This window comes from Dendropsophus ebraccatus, chromosome 4 (genome assembly GCF_027789765.1).
Source record: "Dendropsophus ebraccatus isolate aDenEbr1 chromosome 4, aDenEbr1.pat, whole genome shotgun sequence".
NCBI lineage: Eukaryota > Metazoa > Chordata > Amphibia > Anura > Hylidae > Dendropsophus > Dendropsophus ebraccatus.
In genome coordinates this window covers 118,008,634-118,025,105 of record NC_091457.1, presented here as the reverse complement: position 1 = coordinate 118,025,105, position 16,472 = coordinate 118,008,634, and the positions used below count along the sequence as shown (strand labels likewise).

Genomic DNA, 16,472 nt, shown 5'->3' with positions numbered 1-16,472 from the left:
AAGAGCCATGTGGGCGCAGGGCAAGCCTCCGAAGGGAAGGAGCGCCATTTGGATTTTGGAGGTTGGATTTTGCTAGAATGGATGATGAACGCCATGTCGCATTTACAGAGCCGTCGTGCTGCCAAGACACTTGAAACCCCCCACAAGTGACCCCATTCTGGAAACTACACCCCTCAAGGAATCTAACAAGGGGTGCAATGAGGATATGGACCCCTTGATAACGGGCACATTTGTGCAGTGAAAGTGAAAAAATGAAAAATTTCCCTTTCACGTCACATTGTTCCACATTTGTGCCCGTCACCAGTGGGGTCCATATGCTCACTGCACCCCTTGTTAGATTCCTTGAGGGGTGTAGTTTCCAGAATGGGGTCACTTGTGGGGGGTTTCCAGTGTTTTGGCAGCACGAGGGCTCTGTAAATGCGACATGACCCTTGAAATCCATTCCAGTAAAATCCAGCTTGCAAAGGCCAATTGGCGCTCCTTCCCTTTGGAGGCTTGTCCTGCGCCCACTTGGCACTTTATGTTCACATGTGGGGTATTTTTGTACTCAGGAGAAACTGCGCTACACGGTTTTTGGGTTTTTATTCCTTTTATCCCTTTGTGAAAATGAAAAATTGAAGGCTAGAACAACGTTTTAGTGTAAAAAATACATTTTTCTTTTTTCACGCCACATTGTTCTGAAAATCTGTGAAGCACCTGTGGGGTCCAAATGCTCACCGCACCCCTTGTTACATTCCACGAGGGGTGTCGTTTTCTAAATGGTGTCCCTTTAGGGGTGTTTTTTAGGCTTTGGCACCCCAGAGCCTCTGCCAACCTGAAGTGGTACAGTCAAAAATGACCAAATATAATGGAGGCGTTGAAATTCACTAGGCGCTCCTTTGTATCTGAGGCTTGTGGTTGCGTCAAATAGCGCAATAGGGCCACATATGGGGTATTTCTATAAACTGCAGAAACGGGGTAATCAATATTGTGGTGAATTTCTCTGGTAATAGGTTTATCATTATGAAAGATATTGGATTACATTAAAATCTCTGCACAGAAGATTCAAATTTTCAAATTTCTTACACACTTAGCTTTTATTTCTGTGACTCTCCTAAAGGGTTAAAAAAACTTTCTGGATGTGCTTTTGCAGAGTTTGGGGGGTGCAGTTTCTGAAATGGGGTGCTTTGTGGGGCTTTCTAACATACAGGCCCCTCAAATACACCTTAAACCTGAACAGGTCCCTAAAAATATCTGATTTTGAGATTTTACTGAAAATTTGGAAATTTGCTGCTGTTTTAAGCTTTCTATTGTCTAAAAAAAAGTTAAAGATAGCTTAATAAATGCCACCATCATAAAGACGACATGTTGCTAATGCTATTTAATATATAATTTATGTGGCATAACCATTTTCTGTATAAGCAGAAAAGTTTCAAAGTTGGAAAAATGCAATTTTTCAAAATTTTTCATGTTATTTTGTTTTTTTTCATAAAGTTTCGTCATAAGTATCGACTCCAATTTACCAGAAATGTAAAGTACAATATGTCACGAGAAAACAATCTCAGAATCAGCCGGATAGGTAAAAGCATTCCCAAGTTATTAATGAATAAAGTGACACAGGTCATATTCATAAAATTTGCCTTGGTCCTTAAAGAGAACCAATCATGGGCGGAAATTAAAAAATTTTTTTCCGATAATTAGATTAAAATTGTTATTTTATTAATATTTGTAATTTAAATTAATTACTTTTAGGGCCGCGTTTTCGCAATATACCTATTTTCTTTTCGTGTCTCGCGCCGGCTCTTTTGAAAAGAGCCGGCGCGCGACAGGAAGCTCCCGGCATGCCGAGCGGAGGAAGGGCTCCCATGAGCCTTTGCCACCGCTCTGTAAGTACACAGTGATCCCGCGCTATACAGCGCGAGATCGCTGTGTATAAACATCCTAACTGGGCCTATTAGTCTATTCCTGAAGATACAGACTGCCTGTGCAGTCTGTATCTTATTCTCTTACCTATAGCTGTATAGCGGAGCGGAGCAGAGCAGTAAGGCCGGGGGCGGCCATCTTGATGACGTCAGTGGTGCGTTCCAGCGCTGGAACGCAAGGGACGTAATCAAGATGGCGCCCGGCTTTACTGCACCGCTACAGAGGAGTGGGTCAAGTATAAAATACAGACTGCAAAGGCAGTCTGTATCTTCATGAAGTTTATTTCTGAAGATACAGACTGCCTGTGCAGTCTGTATCTTATACTTTACCCACTCCTCTGTAGCGGTGCAGTAAAGCCGGGCGCCATCTTGATGACGTCCCTTGCGTTTCAGCGTTGGAACGCACCACTGTGACGTCATCAAGATGGCCGCCCCCATCCTTACTGCTCCGCTTTACAGGATTAGGTAAAAGCATAAGATACAGACTGCACAGGCAGTCTGTATCTTCAGGAATAGACTTAGGGACAGAGAATCTTTTATTATAGGGACAGTTAATTTCAGGTGATTGGTTCTCTTTAAGGCCATTTTAGGCCCGGTCCTTAAGGGGGTTAAATACTGCACCCAGCCTGAGAAACTGAGAAAATTTTTTACATCAAAATCAAGTTTAATTCGTCAGATATAAATTTTACGCTCGGGGCCGCATTGAAATCCACGGCTGTTGTTGCAGTATTACCGGCCGGAAATAATTGACATGTTAATTTTTCACGGGGCAGTATAAACAACGGCCGTTATTTGATACGTAGTGTGAATTCAACGCCCGTAGTTACATTGCATTCATTGTAGGGAACGGACGTTATTTTACGTAGTGTGAACATAGCCTTAAATAGCCTACCCATAGCTTTTTACTTTGTTCAATACAAGTAATTACGTGTTCTGAGCAATTTTTGAGCTGTTTCTGCTAACTCAACTCCTCTCTATGCACAAAATGAGTTAAACGCTGTCCACCCAGACACGCTCCTTCCTCCTGGCCCCCACCGTTGGAGTCGGGATCACGTGTGCTCCCTTGACAGACAGGTTGACAGGCCAGTTTTCTCCATGCTGCAATAGCACCCTCCCCCCTGCTCAAACATGAGGTGGGCTCCCTTCCATGCTGCTTCCCCTGCTCTCCCTGCTGATTGCATGCTCCCCTGCTCCCCAGCACACATAGTAAGCTGTCTCTCAATCCCTGCTGCTGCCCTTCCTCTCCCAGCTGAAGACATCCCCCTCAATCCCTACATGAACTGACAGTAAAGTCTTTATTACACGGCCCGACTCTAAGGAGCAAACGAGTGCTATCGTTCCCCACTCGGCAGGAGTGAGCGGGTGAGTCCGGGGAGGGCCGGGGGGAGCTGCAGGGGGCTGCCCAAGTGATAGCTGATCGTCCAGGCAACCCATAGGATATAGCGGCGCTGCTATATAAGTCATTTGTCTTTCAACATGTTGAAAGACAAACGATTTCAACGATCAGCCGACATTAACAATGTCGGCTGATCGTTACCTCCTATTCCACGGGACGATTATTGGCCGAATACGGCCAATAATCATTCCATGAAATAGGGCCTTAAGCCGAATCCCTCCCTGTCGAGATCGCATTACCCCCCCCCCCCCCACACACACACACACACTTAGGGCCCTATTACATGGGACGATTATCGTGCGAAAAATCGTTAAATCGTTCGTATTCAAACGATAATCGTTCTGTGTAATTGCAGGCAGCGATCGAAAAATCGTTCGTATGTCATTGATTTGATCTGAACCTAAAATTATCGTTAATCGCTCACTGTAATTCCACGTTCGTTCAAGTTCCACATTTTTTCACTAATCGTTCACTGTAATTGCACATTGTTCATTGTTTTGCTGGGATCAGATGGAGTAAACGATCATAGTAACGATCGCAATAACAATCGTAGTAACGATCGTAGTAACGATCTTAACAAATCATTATCGTTCTGTGTAATATGGTGAACGATTTCAGGTTAACGATAAACAATCTCGATTGCGATCGTTTATAGTTAATCGTAAAAAAAATTGTTCCATGTAATAGGACCCTAAGCCAGCTCTGGCTCTGCCCCTGCTGCCTTCAGCTAGTCAGCTCTGCTACATCACACAAGGAAGGATGACAGCCTGTCTCTGCTGTGATCGGCTCTCTACTTTACATGATACTCAACTCTGCTACATGACACAAGGATGACATTCTTGTGTGTACATCGCTAATGATGTAGCAGAGCTGAGTACCAAGTGTAGCTCAGAGCTGATCGCAGCAGGGACAGGCTGTCATCCTTGTGTGATGTAGCAGAGCTGAGTATCATGTGTAGCAGAGAGCTGTTCGCAGTGGGGAGGGGGGTGCGATCGGCTTACTGTAACTGTACTGTACTAGCCACAGCCCCTTCACTTCAGCCATCTGCCCCCAAACCACCCACCTCTGCATTGGCTCCCCCCATGCGGCCCCCTTCTCCCACTTGCACTGCTCCATGTGAAGAACTACAACTCCCAGCATAGGGTTGCAGTTGTAGTTCTTCACCAGCAATTAAGCTGTAGCTGTTATAAGCTGCCTGGCTGCTGAGTACTGCAGAGAACTATATGATCATCAGCTCTGCTACATCACAGACCAATCAGGGAGATGCATGATGGGAAATGTAGTTTCCCATCTTGGATATAACTCTGCTTTTAGAAAAACTTGTAACTCAGGTACGGCAGCAGCTAGAAAGACGAGAGACAGCTCAAAATATTCAGGGGACTTGGTGAGTAAGACCAACTAGGTTTTTTTTAGCTCTTGCGGGGAATACCCCTTTAACTAAAACTTCATAGCTGAATGTATATCTGGGAAGGCTAGGAGGCAGCTCCCTTGGCTGGTATTGCAGATTCACCCAGCTTTCTCACTGTTCCAATGCTCCAGCCCCCACTGATACACACAGAATAAGTTCTTTAGATACATCTAGTAGGACTTTAAGTCACAGGATATCTGAGAACGTTGGGTTTTTGCATCAACAATTTTTGTCGCCAACTAAAGCACAAAACAGAACTGGATCTGACAAAGACATGTTGATGTTTCTACAGCCAGCAGATGCAGTGCCGGTGGTCACACGTCTTTCCTATTGCCGAAACATGATATTATTATTGCTGGAATTCACTCAAGCAGCTTGGGATTCTGAATGCCAAGTTTATATATTTCTCACAAAGTCACATTAACCCATTCACTGGCAGTCTACAGTGCTGTGGGAATAACAGGACCAGGATCAGAAAACAGATTCCACAATGGGAATGAGCTGTAATACCAGAAATAACCACAGACAAGAGTGGTGCTGTTGTTGTAAAAAAAAAAAAAAAAGCAGGGCAATTCTAATCCTAAACAGCCTCTTGAATAATTGAAACTGTGGCTTCATTTATATCAGGGGTGTCACACTTGCGGCCCTCCAGCTGTTGCAAAACTACAATTCCCATCATGCCTGGACAGCCAAAGCTTATTTTTTTGTGATGTATATATTGCTAAATGTTGCTCTCCTGGGACTTTTAACTAAATATTACTATAGAGAAATGCTTTTTGTGACCCCCTTGCAGGTAAGTATCCACAGCACCCTGCAACTACTTCAGTTACTACATAAATGGTGGAGACTTCTGAGGAAGATGCACCTCCATGACAGCCACATGCACCCTGGGAATTTGCTTGCTAAATCTATTCTTTCAGGTCTTCGTGCACAATAAGCTGGCCTGTACTTATAAACACTGGTCATTACTATATCCACATGCCTATGCATATTATGGCATTTAGTGTGTAGGCCCTGACTACTTCGTATGGCTAATAGTCAAAGAGGTCAATGTACTATACATTATTAACAATGTGCAATCCTCTAAATGTGGACTCTCTTACAACACATCAATACCTCAACCCACAGCACTATCAACCTCCACCCCTAAGAAATACCATGCGTACGTACCATAGTCTGCCATCAGACATGTGTTTCACAACAGTCAATTATATTGTGACATGAAATCACTTTGATGGGTCTGAACAGGGTCATGGCATGTAATAAAAGGGACGTGTCAGCAAGTCTAGAGTTTTCCTCGAAACCAAGGGACAGGTACATTTGTTCGATCTTGTAGTTGTATTACTTACAGACAGTCGTACACAGTACACATTTTTTATATGATTCAATGCATCCAAACACAATAAACGTGCCGATGCCACCTAAAATACAACTGCAAGACAGTCGTGCTACAATCGCATTTAATGAAAACCAAAGCAATCTCCAGATTTTTTCCCCAATTACTTCTATTGCACATGTGGACCACTGATGTCAGTCTTGTCCAGTCTACTCACCTCAAACCAGCTAAGGGTTCCGCTCAGCTTTCTTATGTTCCATGCAGACTCAACCTATAGCCAGGAAACAGCAAAGGTAAGGAAGGTAAATGTATTAAAAGAAGCCTCTCCTTAACTTATAGAATACATTGTAGGTGCACATTAAGTGAACGTATAACAAATTGTTTAAATAACAATTTTTTTCTACAATTCTACAATGGATGTACACATTGACTATACCAGCAAAATAGTAAGTGCAGCTCTGGAGTATAAGACAGGATCTAACTCAGAACCGGTACAGGATAAAATCAAGTTCTCATCTGTATAGTTAATGCCATTGTTATAGTCCATCAAAGAAGCAGAAAAATTAACACACTGAATGCCGGATCTGTAGCAGGACAGACAACAATGACGCCAGACATGGCCTACTAACTATAATGGGGTCCACTCGATTCTAATATGGGGCAACAAGCAATGGAAATGTATGTAGATAGTGTCTAATGCTGGCTATAAGTCTGGATCACTACAGGGTAACAGAAAAATGAGTGCAGCTCTGGAGTATAATACACGATGTGGTGTGGAGGCATGCTCGAAAGCATGGAGCATTTTCTGCTTCATTGTTCCTTTAATACAGAGGTTTACAACAGGGTGGATGGACGCTTCCATCGGGTGGCCCAGGATGGCCCGTCTCTCTTATGCGGAATGGGCCTATGGAGCATTCAGAAACCTTGGTGGCTGGGACCTGAGCATTTTATTCTTAGTCAGCATAGTGGTCAGATACCACACGTGGAGTGCACTGTGTTAAAGGACAACTCCCGCGGGACCCCCCAAAAAAAAAAAAAACACAGACACACACAGACACCATACTCACCATCTCTCCGGTGACGATCGCCACTCGATTCGCCCGCCGTCCGCCTCTCCGTCGCCGCAGTCCGCCATCCAGCGATGTCTCCAACTTCCGGGTCCAGGGGATGGAAAAGGCTGCCAGTGCGCTTGCGCACCGGCAGCCTTTTCATTGGCTGGAGCGCATCACATGGCTTCCAGCAAGCTCAGCCAATCAGGGCTGAGCAAGCTGGAAGCCATGTGATGCGCTCCAGCCAATGAAAAGGCTGCTGGTGCGCATGTGCACCAGCAGCCTTTTCATCCCCATTCACTTTGCATGAAGACGCCGAGGAGGAAGAAGACCCGGACCGCCCCTCGGCTCTGACGTCGTCGTCACCAGATGCCGCCCCGGAGAAGAGGACCGTGACGATCGTAATAGGTAATGTATACATTCCTTAACTTCCGGGGTGGGGGGTCGGGGGTCCGAAAGTGGGGGAAGGGGGCCAGGCCGGGTATTTAACCACATTACAAAGTTATATAACTTTGTAATGTGTGTTAAATGAGCAAAAAAAAATTTTTGTGGGAGTTGTCCTTTAAGTGTCGACGCAACGCAAAATCCTCCCTGTGGATGAGGTGGTTAGGGGAACACTCGGTGACCTGGTGAAGGTGCGTTTTCTGGAGTACGAGAGGTTGGGGGCCGGTAGGGCCTCTTGTCTTTGGAGGGGCTCTGCCATTAAAGTGCCTTAGCCTGCGTCTCCTCTCCTGGTGCTGGGCTGATGCTAACACATTAGTCTTTTGTTTTGTGCTGTAGACATACTGGAGTATAGGGCTTGCAGGCACTGAACTTGGGCTTTCGGGCTGTGTGTGGGGCTGAGAAGTCTTATTATAGTTGGGTTTAGTATGTTATATATTTTTTTCATAAGCTTGCAGATTGTGATTGTCTTTGTATGTTTAAATTGTATATACTGTATATATTATATATGTTTTGTTTGCACCTGGGGTTGGGGTCTTCTGTGGGACTTTGTTGGGACTTTTATATATAAACGTAAAATCCTGGGCTGGTTCATGGACGTCCGTGATCATGTACTGGGGGCATGGAATGCGGGACCAGCTCAAGGACGCTCCAAGAGCATAGAGTGGCATCCTTCTCCTTTTCGGTTTTCAGATAGGCCATTTTCCCTCTAAAACCTGTTAAGTAGTCCCTAGCGGAATATTTCTGCAATGTACGGGGGACCTCCATAGAAGATTTCCTCATGCTGCTTTCCATGCAATGATGTACCGTGATAGAGAGCGTGTACAGTCTCTGGAAGTATAATGGAGGTCTCACCCACCCCTGCCCTTATCTCTGGAAAGGAGGGGTGGTAGAATTATATTATGTTTAGAGATAAGTGCAACTCATGGTATAAAGTAAAATATCCCATGTGGCTGCTGCAAGAAGGCCAGGCAGGGTGAGGGTCTACGTTCCTGAGAGGTGTAGGACCTGTAGAAATGTTTAAATGGGATCCCTTTAGGCTATGTTCACACGGTGTATAAACAACAACCGTTCCCCGTGAACGGCAGTTGTTTAACGCCAACTACGGCCGGAATTAACGATCATGATTATTAATTCCATCATTAGGTAACATTAAATAACAGCCGTTCGGGTGGATGTTGTTTGTACAGCGCGTGAACACAGCCTGAAAAGGGTTATAATTTCAGCCTCCTCAGCAGCCGTAGTCTACTTTAGCTTTTGGGACCCACTTTGTGGAAGCAGTATACACCTCGCCAACAGTTTCATAGATCTACAGGGCAGCTACCTAGAGGCTGCACAAAACCATCTATGTAGATGTAGCCCAACACTCACAGGATTGATAGACATGCTGATTATATGGAAGTGATGAAAAATTGCTAGCAAAATATTCAGAACATCTGGTTTATTCAGGATTGTGTATGAGAACCATGCACTAGATATGGGCACTTGTACGCCTTGGCATGCTACCAATGGTTGTCTGAGAAATATTTGGCAATGCTGAATGCAATTGGGCGTGCAAATCATAATGATCTGCTACTGGAAGATGGGATTCAAGACCAAAGATGGTTCGGGCCATGACAGCAGGTTTAGACCCCACAGGCTGCTCGCAGTAGTATGCCATTTCTGGCTATCACTGCATCCATAAGAAAGGTGGAACTCATTGCTAAAGAGGACAGGCCTCCATTACAGCCTTGTCTGCACCATGATGGCCTTTGAGAAGGGTGGTGTGAGCTCAATAAAACACCTGGCCGGTCACCTGGCTCATAGCTCAATGTTGTACATGGGCTTGCTGATGGTTTGTGTAGACAATGTCTGACACCCCTATACATGTCTTGTTGTCATTCTAGTTTGTCTCCTGACCACTGGGACACTCAACAGTGAACAGTGCCGAGATCCCGGTCTATGCACATAGTGATCTGCTGGAGTGATAAACTAAGGTCTCTCCATTTTTTGATAAGTGTCATGGTGCCCAGGAAAATGCTGAACAGGAGACATTGCACAATCATACTGTACCATACTAAATTGATTTCTGAGCTTTCAGGAGGATTAAATCTGGCCTTTATACCCCTGAAGTCCACTGCTCACATGTGACAGATTGGCACTAGCTACTCATAGGTGATCGCATGCAGATCTTAATTTCAGCATTTGCATATGTAATTAGCATAACCTTACAGCTTGTCCTTGTGTGGCAATTTCAATGTTAAGTGTATGTATAGTATACACACAAACTATTGTTACAGACTGGAAAAATGGAGGTATTTCCCCTTTTAGGGTAGCTTCACACGTACCGTATCGCAGCAAATTTTCTGCTGCGGATCCGCAGCAGATCCGGAGCAGATTAGACTGAATGAATGAACACAGCATGAAATCTGCTGCGGATCTGCAGCAGATTTTACAGTGCGGATTTAATGCTGTGTCATTCATTTAGTCAAATCTGCTGCGGATCCACAGTAGAAAATCAGCTGCGATGCGGTACGTGTGAAGCTACCCTTAAAGTGATCTCACAGGTTCCTGTAAGAGGCCGTTCCTCTCACACTTGCTGGTGGAAAAGCGATTGCTGGTAAGAGTAATCTTAATATTTCCTGGACTGAAGGAGGAAGCTTGAATAGCAGAATAAACTATAAAGGACTAAGCTAAATGTGGATTCTCTTAACTCATCCTGCAAAAAACATCTACACTGCCTGCAGCCAGGACATGATGTACAGAACCGATACAAAGCATCAATATATATTATACACAGCACAGTTTTGCTGGGAGATATTTTCCGTTTTGTGCCGCCGGGCAATTCAGAAGGCAATGCCAGATTGGGCGGGGAGAGCGCCTCGCTATCTGCTAAATCTACTGCAAAATACTTCTAACAGCAGCCTTCAGCCTTATCCTCTGAACGAGTGGGACTCATTTTTCACCTGTCAGATTATTCCTCGCTCGTTGTCTGCGTGCCTCGCCTGTCAGGAGGGGAGGCGCGAGGCGCACAATAGAAGACTATTACAGCAGAATCCTCTTGGCAGGAGTATTCTCCAGACACAAGACTGAGCCAGAGCAAGAGGGGGAAAAAAAAGAAATCTACTTACATTTCTCTCTCCTTCGGTAAAGCGGACTTCGTAGCAGTAAGCTAGGAGCAGATCGATCAGGCTCAGATACACAAGCTGCTCGGCCTTCTTGTCTAGCAAATACGATTTGTTGGTAAATTTTCTCAGCTGTTCCTTTTCTTTTTCTGTAAATATTACTGGTGGAGGGAATGAGAAAGATTAGTCCTCAGGGGTCATTCATCAAACTGTTAAAAACCTTATGATACCTATATCTAGGAAAGCCTTGTGAAACCAATTTGGTCACTAATTCTACTTCCATAGAAGTCACCCAAGAAGACTGACCCATGGGTGCCACAATATAGAAGCGAGCAAATGCATGACGGCAAGCATGCTGGTTGTCACCAACTTTACCAGACACAGATGAAACCCTTAGATTATTTGGCATAACTTAAGGCCCTATTCCACGGAACGATTATCGTCCGTATTCAGCCGATATTCCGGTGGAATAGAAGGCAATGATCAGCCGACATATTCATGTCGGCTGATCGATGCGTCATTTGTCTTTCAAGCATTTTGAAAAACAAACGACTATGATAGCAGTGATCTGCTGCCTTCGCCCAGTGGAATAGGAGCGGCGGCAGCAGACCGCCACTATCCCCTATGGGCTGCCCGGACGATCAAGAGATCACGCGGCAGCCCCCCACACTCACCTGCTCGCTGCTGCCGTGTGCAATAGCGGTGGCAGCAGCGAGCAGGGAACGAGGAGCAAACAAGCGCTAATAGTACTCATTTGCTCCCCCTAGTCGCCCCGTGGAATAGGGGCTTTAGTTTAAAGGGTGTCTCCTCTTTGAAAACCCCTACATGTTAGAAGGTTTCTGTGACAATAGGTCAATCACAAAGGGTCCTCCTGCTGGGTCCCAGACGTCTGGCAGACTGAGCTTCTGTTTTGCTGTGCCATCATAGGTAAAGAAAAGTGAAATTGACAAAGTGTTCGGTTAATGGCATGACAAACACCAATGGCATGCAATGGACCTCACCAATCTATCATTTGGTCCATTGAGTTTCATTGTGATGTCCATAGTTTTAAAGGGAAGAATAGTACTGCATCAAGGGACAATCTACTGTAATCAGCCAAAGCATTAAAACCCTTGACAAGTGATGTGAATAACATTTCTAATGAGCCCTATCAAATGCATTGATGTGAATCATATATGTGTGCTGATCCTGTACATTGGTGGTCATTTAATGAGCCCATTTCAAGACTGCATGTCCACTGGTGTGGCCCTCTGTGTCCATTCCTTATCTGTCTGTCCAGTTTGACAAGGGCCAAAGAATATCTAAAACGATAGGTGTACCCAGTGGTTGGTACATTCCAAAAGTGGTCTAAAGAATGGCAACTGAAAAAGTGGTAAAATAGGTGAAGGTAATACAAATTTCTAAAAAGGTTTATGGTGGTCAATGATAAATGTGTCAGACTACTGGCACTGCATTGCAGCTTGTTGGCTGCACAATGAAAGATCTGGTCTCATGACTTATGCCCCTATTTCACGGGTCGTTTAGAGGAGCAAACGAGCGCTCTCAGCGCTTGTTTGCTCCTCGTTCCCCGCTCGCTGCCGCCGCTATTCAACGCGGCAGCAGCGAGCGGGTGAGTGCGGGAGGGGCGGCGGGGAGCTGCGGGGGTGCATCCCGGGTGATCGCTGATCGTCTGGGCAGCCCATAGGATACAGCAGCATCTGCAGATGGTTGCTGTATCAGTCGCTTGTTTTTCAACATGTTGAATAACAAGCGACTGCAACGATCAGCCAACATGAAAGATGTTGGCTGATCGTTGCACTCTATTCCACGGGACGATTATTGTCCGTAGCGGCCAATATCGGCCGAATAAGGACGATAATCGTTCCGTGGAATAGGGCATTTAGGTTGGACAGCCGGGTGTGGAGGTGTCATTTATGTGGGGTAAAGATGGCGCTAAGGCAAGCTGGTGGAGACAGTGTGATAGGAAGGAGCAGGTTTCCGCATACAATGTAATAGCATTCCTTAGTAAATCCAAACAAGTGAAGCATGGAATCACCTGACCGAATTTTGGCCCCAGCAGAGCAGGCAGAAGCATGTGCCAGGGTGCTTCAATCTCCGGCTTGGGGCTGAATCTACCTCATACTGGAAAAGATATATACAGCTAGCTAACACACTTGGTGTCGCTTATATTAAGGAAACAAGAGGAATAAGACTTGTAGCATATTCTTGGTTCCCCTGGCACCTGCCAGTCCACAGACAAATTGTTGGCAGATCCCACCGGAATTTAGTGGTCATCTAAATAAAACTTCTATGGCCAGCTTTACACATCACATGCTTCTCCAATGATTCCTGTTGGCTGGAATCAGTGTTTCTTATCATCAAGCAGCTGTTCTGTGAAATCACTGTTCTTTGCAGTCTGTCCTGAAATCACAAAATGTCCCAAAGACTATTTCAAAGATGTTCTATAAAAATGTCTCCCATAAAGGGCAGCTGGTCTCACCTCTAGTATCATGACTGTCTGGTGATACACTGCTCGCTCCTTTTTGCACCTCCACCCACCAGGGTTTATACTTCAGCAATTGTCGAATGGCGTCATCCTCAAAGAGATCCGCTCTGGGAGGGGAACAGTCAGAAAGCACAGAACAGTCTATACATGATTATTACTGCTGACCTTAAGCACATGCATGGCTACACTTCTTATAGTGACGTGCATTGAAACATGGAAGAGAGGGGGGTTCAGCATTCGCAACGCTCTTCCAGCAGATAAACACAGACACGCACATCCTTGAGTCGACCATCCTTTAAAATTGCTATTCCATTTGTTGAGTAAGCTGTGACAGTCTTAAAGGGGTTATCCAGCGCTACAAAAAAAATGGCCACTTTCCCCCCTCTCGTCTCCAATTCAGGTGTGGTTTGTAGTTAAGCTCCATTTACTTCAAAAGAACTGAGTTTCAAACCTCACCCAATCTGGAGACAAGAGTGGTGCAAAAGTGGCCATGTTTTTGTAGCGCTGGATCGCCCCTTTAAAGGAACACTGCAGGAATAATTAAAACAAGCCACTATGAGTAGTGCAAAACCTGTGAGGTGTGGGAGTTTGAATGACATTAGAGAGACTCCTTGTGCCATGCTCTGTCCCCTCAGATCTTGCCCAGAATGTTCCTTCCAATTTGGCAAGTTATGCATTGATGCAATACCTATGCCATTAAGTAACACAGTGAGCCACAGTGGCCAACTAAAAACAGATCACCCTATTGTACTAGATATGGCTAACCTAGTTATGGGGTGTACAAATGAGATTTGTAATGCTCACAGACACCTGTCAAAAAGTTTTGATTAGTCAAGGTATGTGTGCAGAGATCCCCACTAGAGATGAGCGAACCTCGAGCATGCTCGAGTCCATCCGAACCAGATCGTTCGGTATTTGATTAGCGGTGGCTGCTGAAGTTGGATAAAGCCCTAAGGCTATGTGGAAAACATGGATATAGTCACTGACTGTATCCATGTTGTACCAGACAGCCTTAGAGCTTTATCCAACTTCAGCAGCCACCGCTAATCAAATACTGAACAATCTGGTTCGGATGGACTCGAGCATGCTCGAGGTTCGCTCATCTCTAATCCCCACCAATCACTAGAATGAGGCAAGTGAAGTGCTCAGCTGAGCGCTTCTCTCCCAGTCTCTTTCCTCACTGCAGTAAACAGTTCTAATACTTTCTATAGAATTAAACTGCTGCAGTAAAGAGAGAAAAGGAGAGAGAAGCACTCCCCACTCAAACCTTGACTGATCAAAACTTCTGACATGTCTCTATGACTAATACTTTAAAATAGTTATCCAGGCTTCAAAAAACATGACCACTTTCTTCCAGAAACAGCACCACTCCTGTCCTCAGTTTGGGTGTGGGTTTTGCAGCTCAGTTTCATTAAAGTGAATGAAGCTGAATTTTAATACCACACACAACATGATGATAATCCTGGATAACCCCTTTAAGGTTAGCTTCACACTTACCGGATCCACAGGGGATTTCACGCTGCGAGTTTGCAGCAAAATCTGCAGCGGTTCCTGGTAGTGTGAAGTGAATGAGTCACATACCCGCAGTGGAATTTTCATTCTGCTGCCAGTATGTGACCCCGGCCCCTTTAACCCGCCGCACGCAGCATAAATTATCTGCAGCACTGTGGCTGATGGGGAGCAGGGGGAGCCGGGAGCCTCACACACAGCCGCGGTGCAGAGCAGGTAATGTATGCTCCGGACCGAGGGCTGCGGGAGGAAGGATGCGGGGGGGTTAAAGAGGCTCGGTCACATACTGGCAGCGGAATGAAAATTCCGCTGTGGGTATGTGACCCATTCACTTCACACTATCAGGATCTGCAGCAGATTTTGCTGCAAACTCGCAGCGTGACATCCGCTGCGGATCTGGTACGTGTGAAGCTACCCTAAAGACAGGAATGGAGTGATCATACAAGAATTCTCCCTCTGTTCTGCTTTACAGATGCTGCGATCACACTGATGGTAGCACCAACAGGGTTAAGTGCTGCGATCAGAGATCGTGAAATGCACCACAAAAAGGGACGTACAGTTATGTCCCTGGTCCTGAACAGGTTAAGTAAGACAATTAGACTGATAAAATTTTTTGCAAGAACAGGGTTTGAAATTTAAGCAGCAAAGAGTTAAAATTGTATATGTATGTGTGAATGTCCCTCTGTAAAGACGTCTAGCCTGTATTACTGCACAGAGTCCGCCAGCTCCATTACCGCTAGCACTTTCCCAGGTGGAGACCGGCATTAGTTACAAGTGCCATCTGACACCCGACGTTCTCTCAGAAATCTCACAGCAGTCTGTTCCTCCAGACAACTATAAAAATGACTGACAGCAAGTTCTGGAATGAAAAATCAGTCACAGAACGGGAGAATCGATTCACCAGGGTTGAGAGTGGCAGCGAATTGTGATAATTTGCTTCCTGGAGAATCAATAGAGAAGAAATTAATCTCCATTCAAAAAACTTACGTCTGAACTAGGGCACGAGGGGGTGGGGGGGGGGGGGAAGGATCAGTCACAGAGGAAGACTTCAGAAGGGATTCAGATGCATGGACCTGCAGGACCTTGCAGTATTAAAGTGAATGGGGCTGAGCTGCAATACCAGACACTGCCTTGAGGCAGAAGTGGAGCCGTTTTGTTAGCAAAGAGGTCCTCTTAAAATGGCCATTCCATGTGACCGCTCATAATAGTATGTGATTCCTAATACATTTGTAAATCCCCTCCTTTACAAAAAAAAATAAATCCTGACACAGAATGTCTTGGCCACAAGGTATCTCAAGGTCTATCTCACTTCCCTGCAATCATTCTACTGCCTGTTGTTGGGAAATTCTGATCATGACAGAATACAGGAAGTATTGGGGGGGGGGGGCTTAGATAGTGCTATGTGCAGGAGAAAGCCTTGACTGTGCGCATATCTGCCTTCTTCAGGGATTCCTCACTGTCCCTGAAATGCAGATCATGGTTAAGGGGGTCGCTAGTACTATATTATTGGAATCCCATTCTTTATAGGGAAGACTAAAGGGGGGGGGGTTGCCACGGAGGGTGACACTACTAAGCACAATACATCAAAGTAATGTGCAGCAATTGTCATTAGTCGCATGCCTCATTTGAACAGTCAGGACCATGCTGGACCAAAGACATAGATGGAGGAGGACTATGCGAGATGAGTAAGGTAATTTTAGCATTTTCAGCCCATATTTTAAATAATCTACTGGGAACACTCTGCCACTACCCTGCAGGCGTTGTCAGCAGAACAAGCCGCTCTCTTGATGTTCGCTGACAGGTTAAAGCTTTTGCAAATAGCTCCTGTCTCTTCCAGATGGCA

At 45.3% G+C, this 16,472-nt stretch overlaps 1 protein-coding gene across 4 annotated transcripts in view; it reads right to left on the bottom strand.

Moving 5' to 3' along the window:
• SHQ1 (SHQ1, H/ACA ribonucleoprotein assembly factor) overlaps window positions 1–16,472 on the bottom strand; it is a 95,553-nt gene that overhangs the window by 55,252 nt on the left and 23,829 nt on the right. For all 4 annotated transcript variants that reach the window (XM_069966870.1, XM_069966871.1, XM_069966872.1 and 1 more), the window contains 3 exons: window positions 13,115–13,227; window positions 10,642–10,796; window positions 6,259–6,312 (listed from right to left, as the gene is read on the bottom strand). In XM_069966870.1, the coding sequence (XP_069822971.1) occupies window positions 6,259–6,312; window positions 10,642–10,796; window positions 13,115–13,227 (322 nt within the window). The remainder of the gene's footprint in view (window positions 1–6,258; window positions 6,313–10,641; window positions 10,797–13,114; window positions 13,228–16,472) is intronic.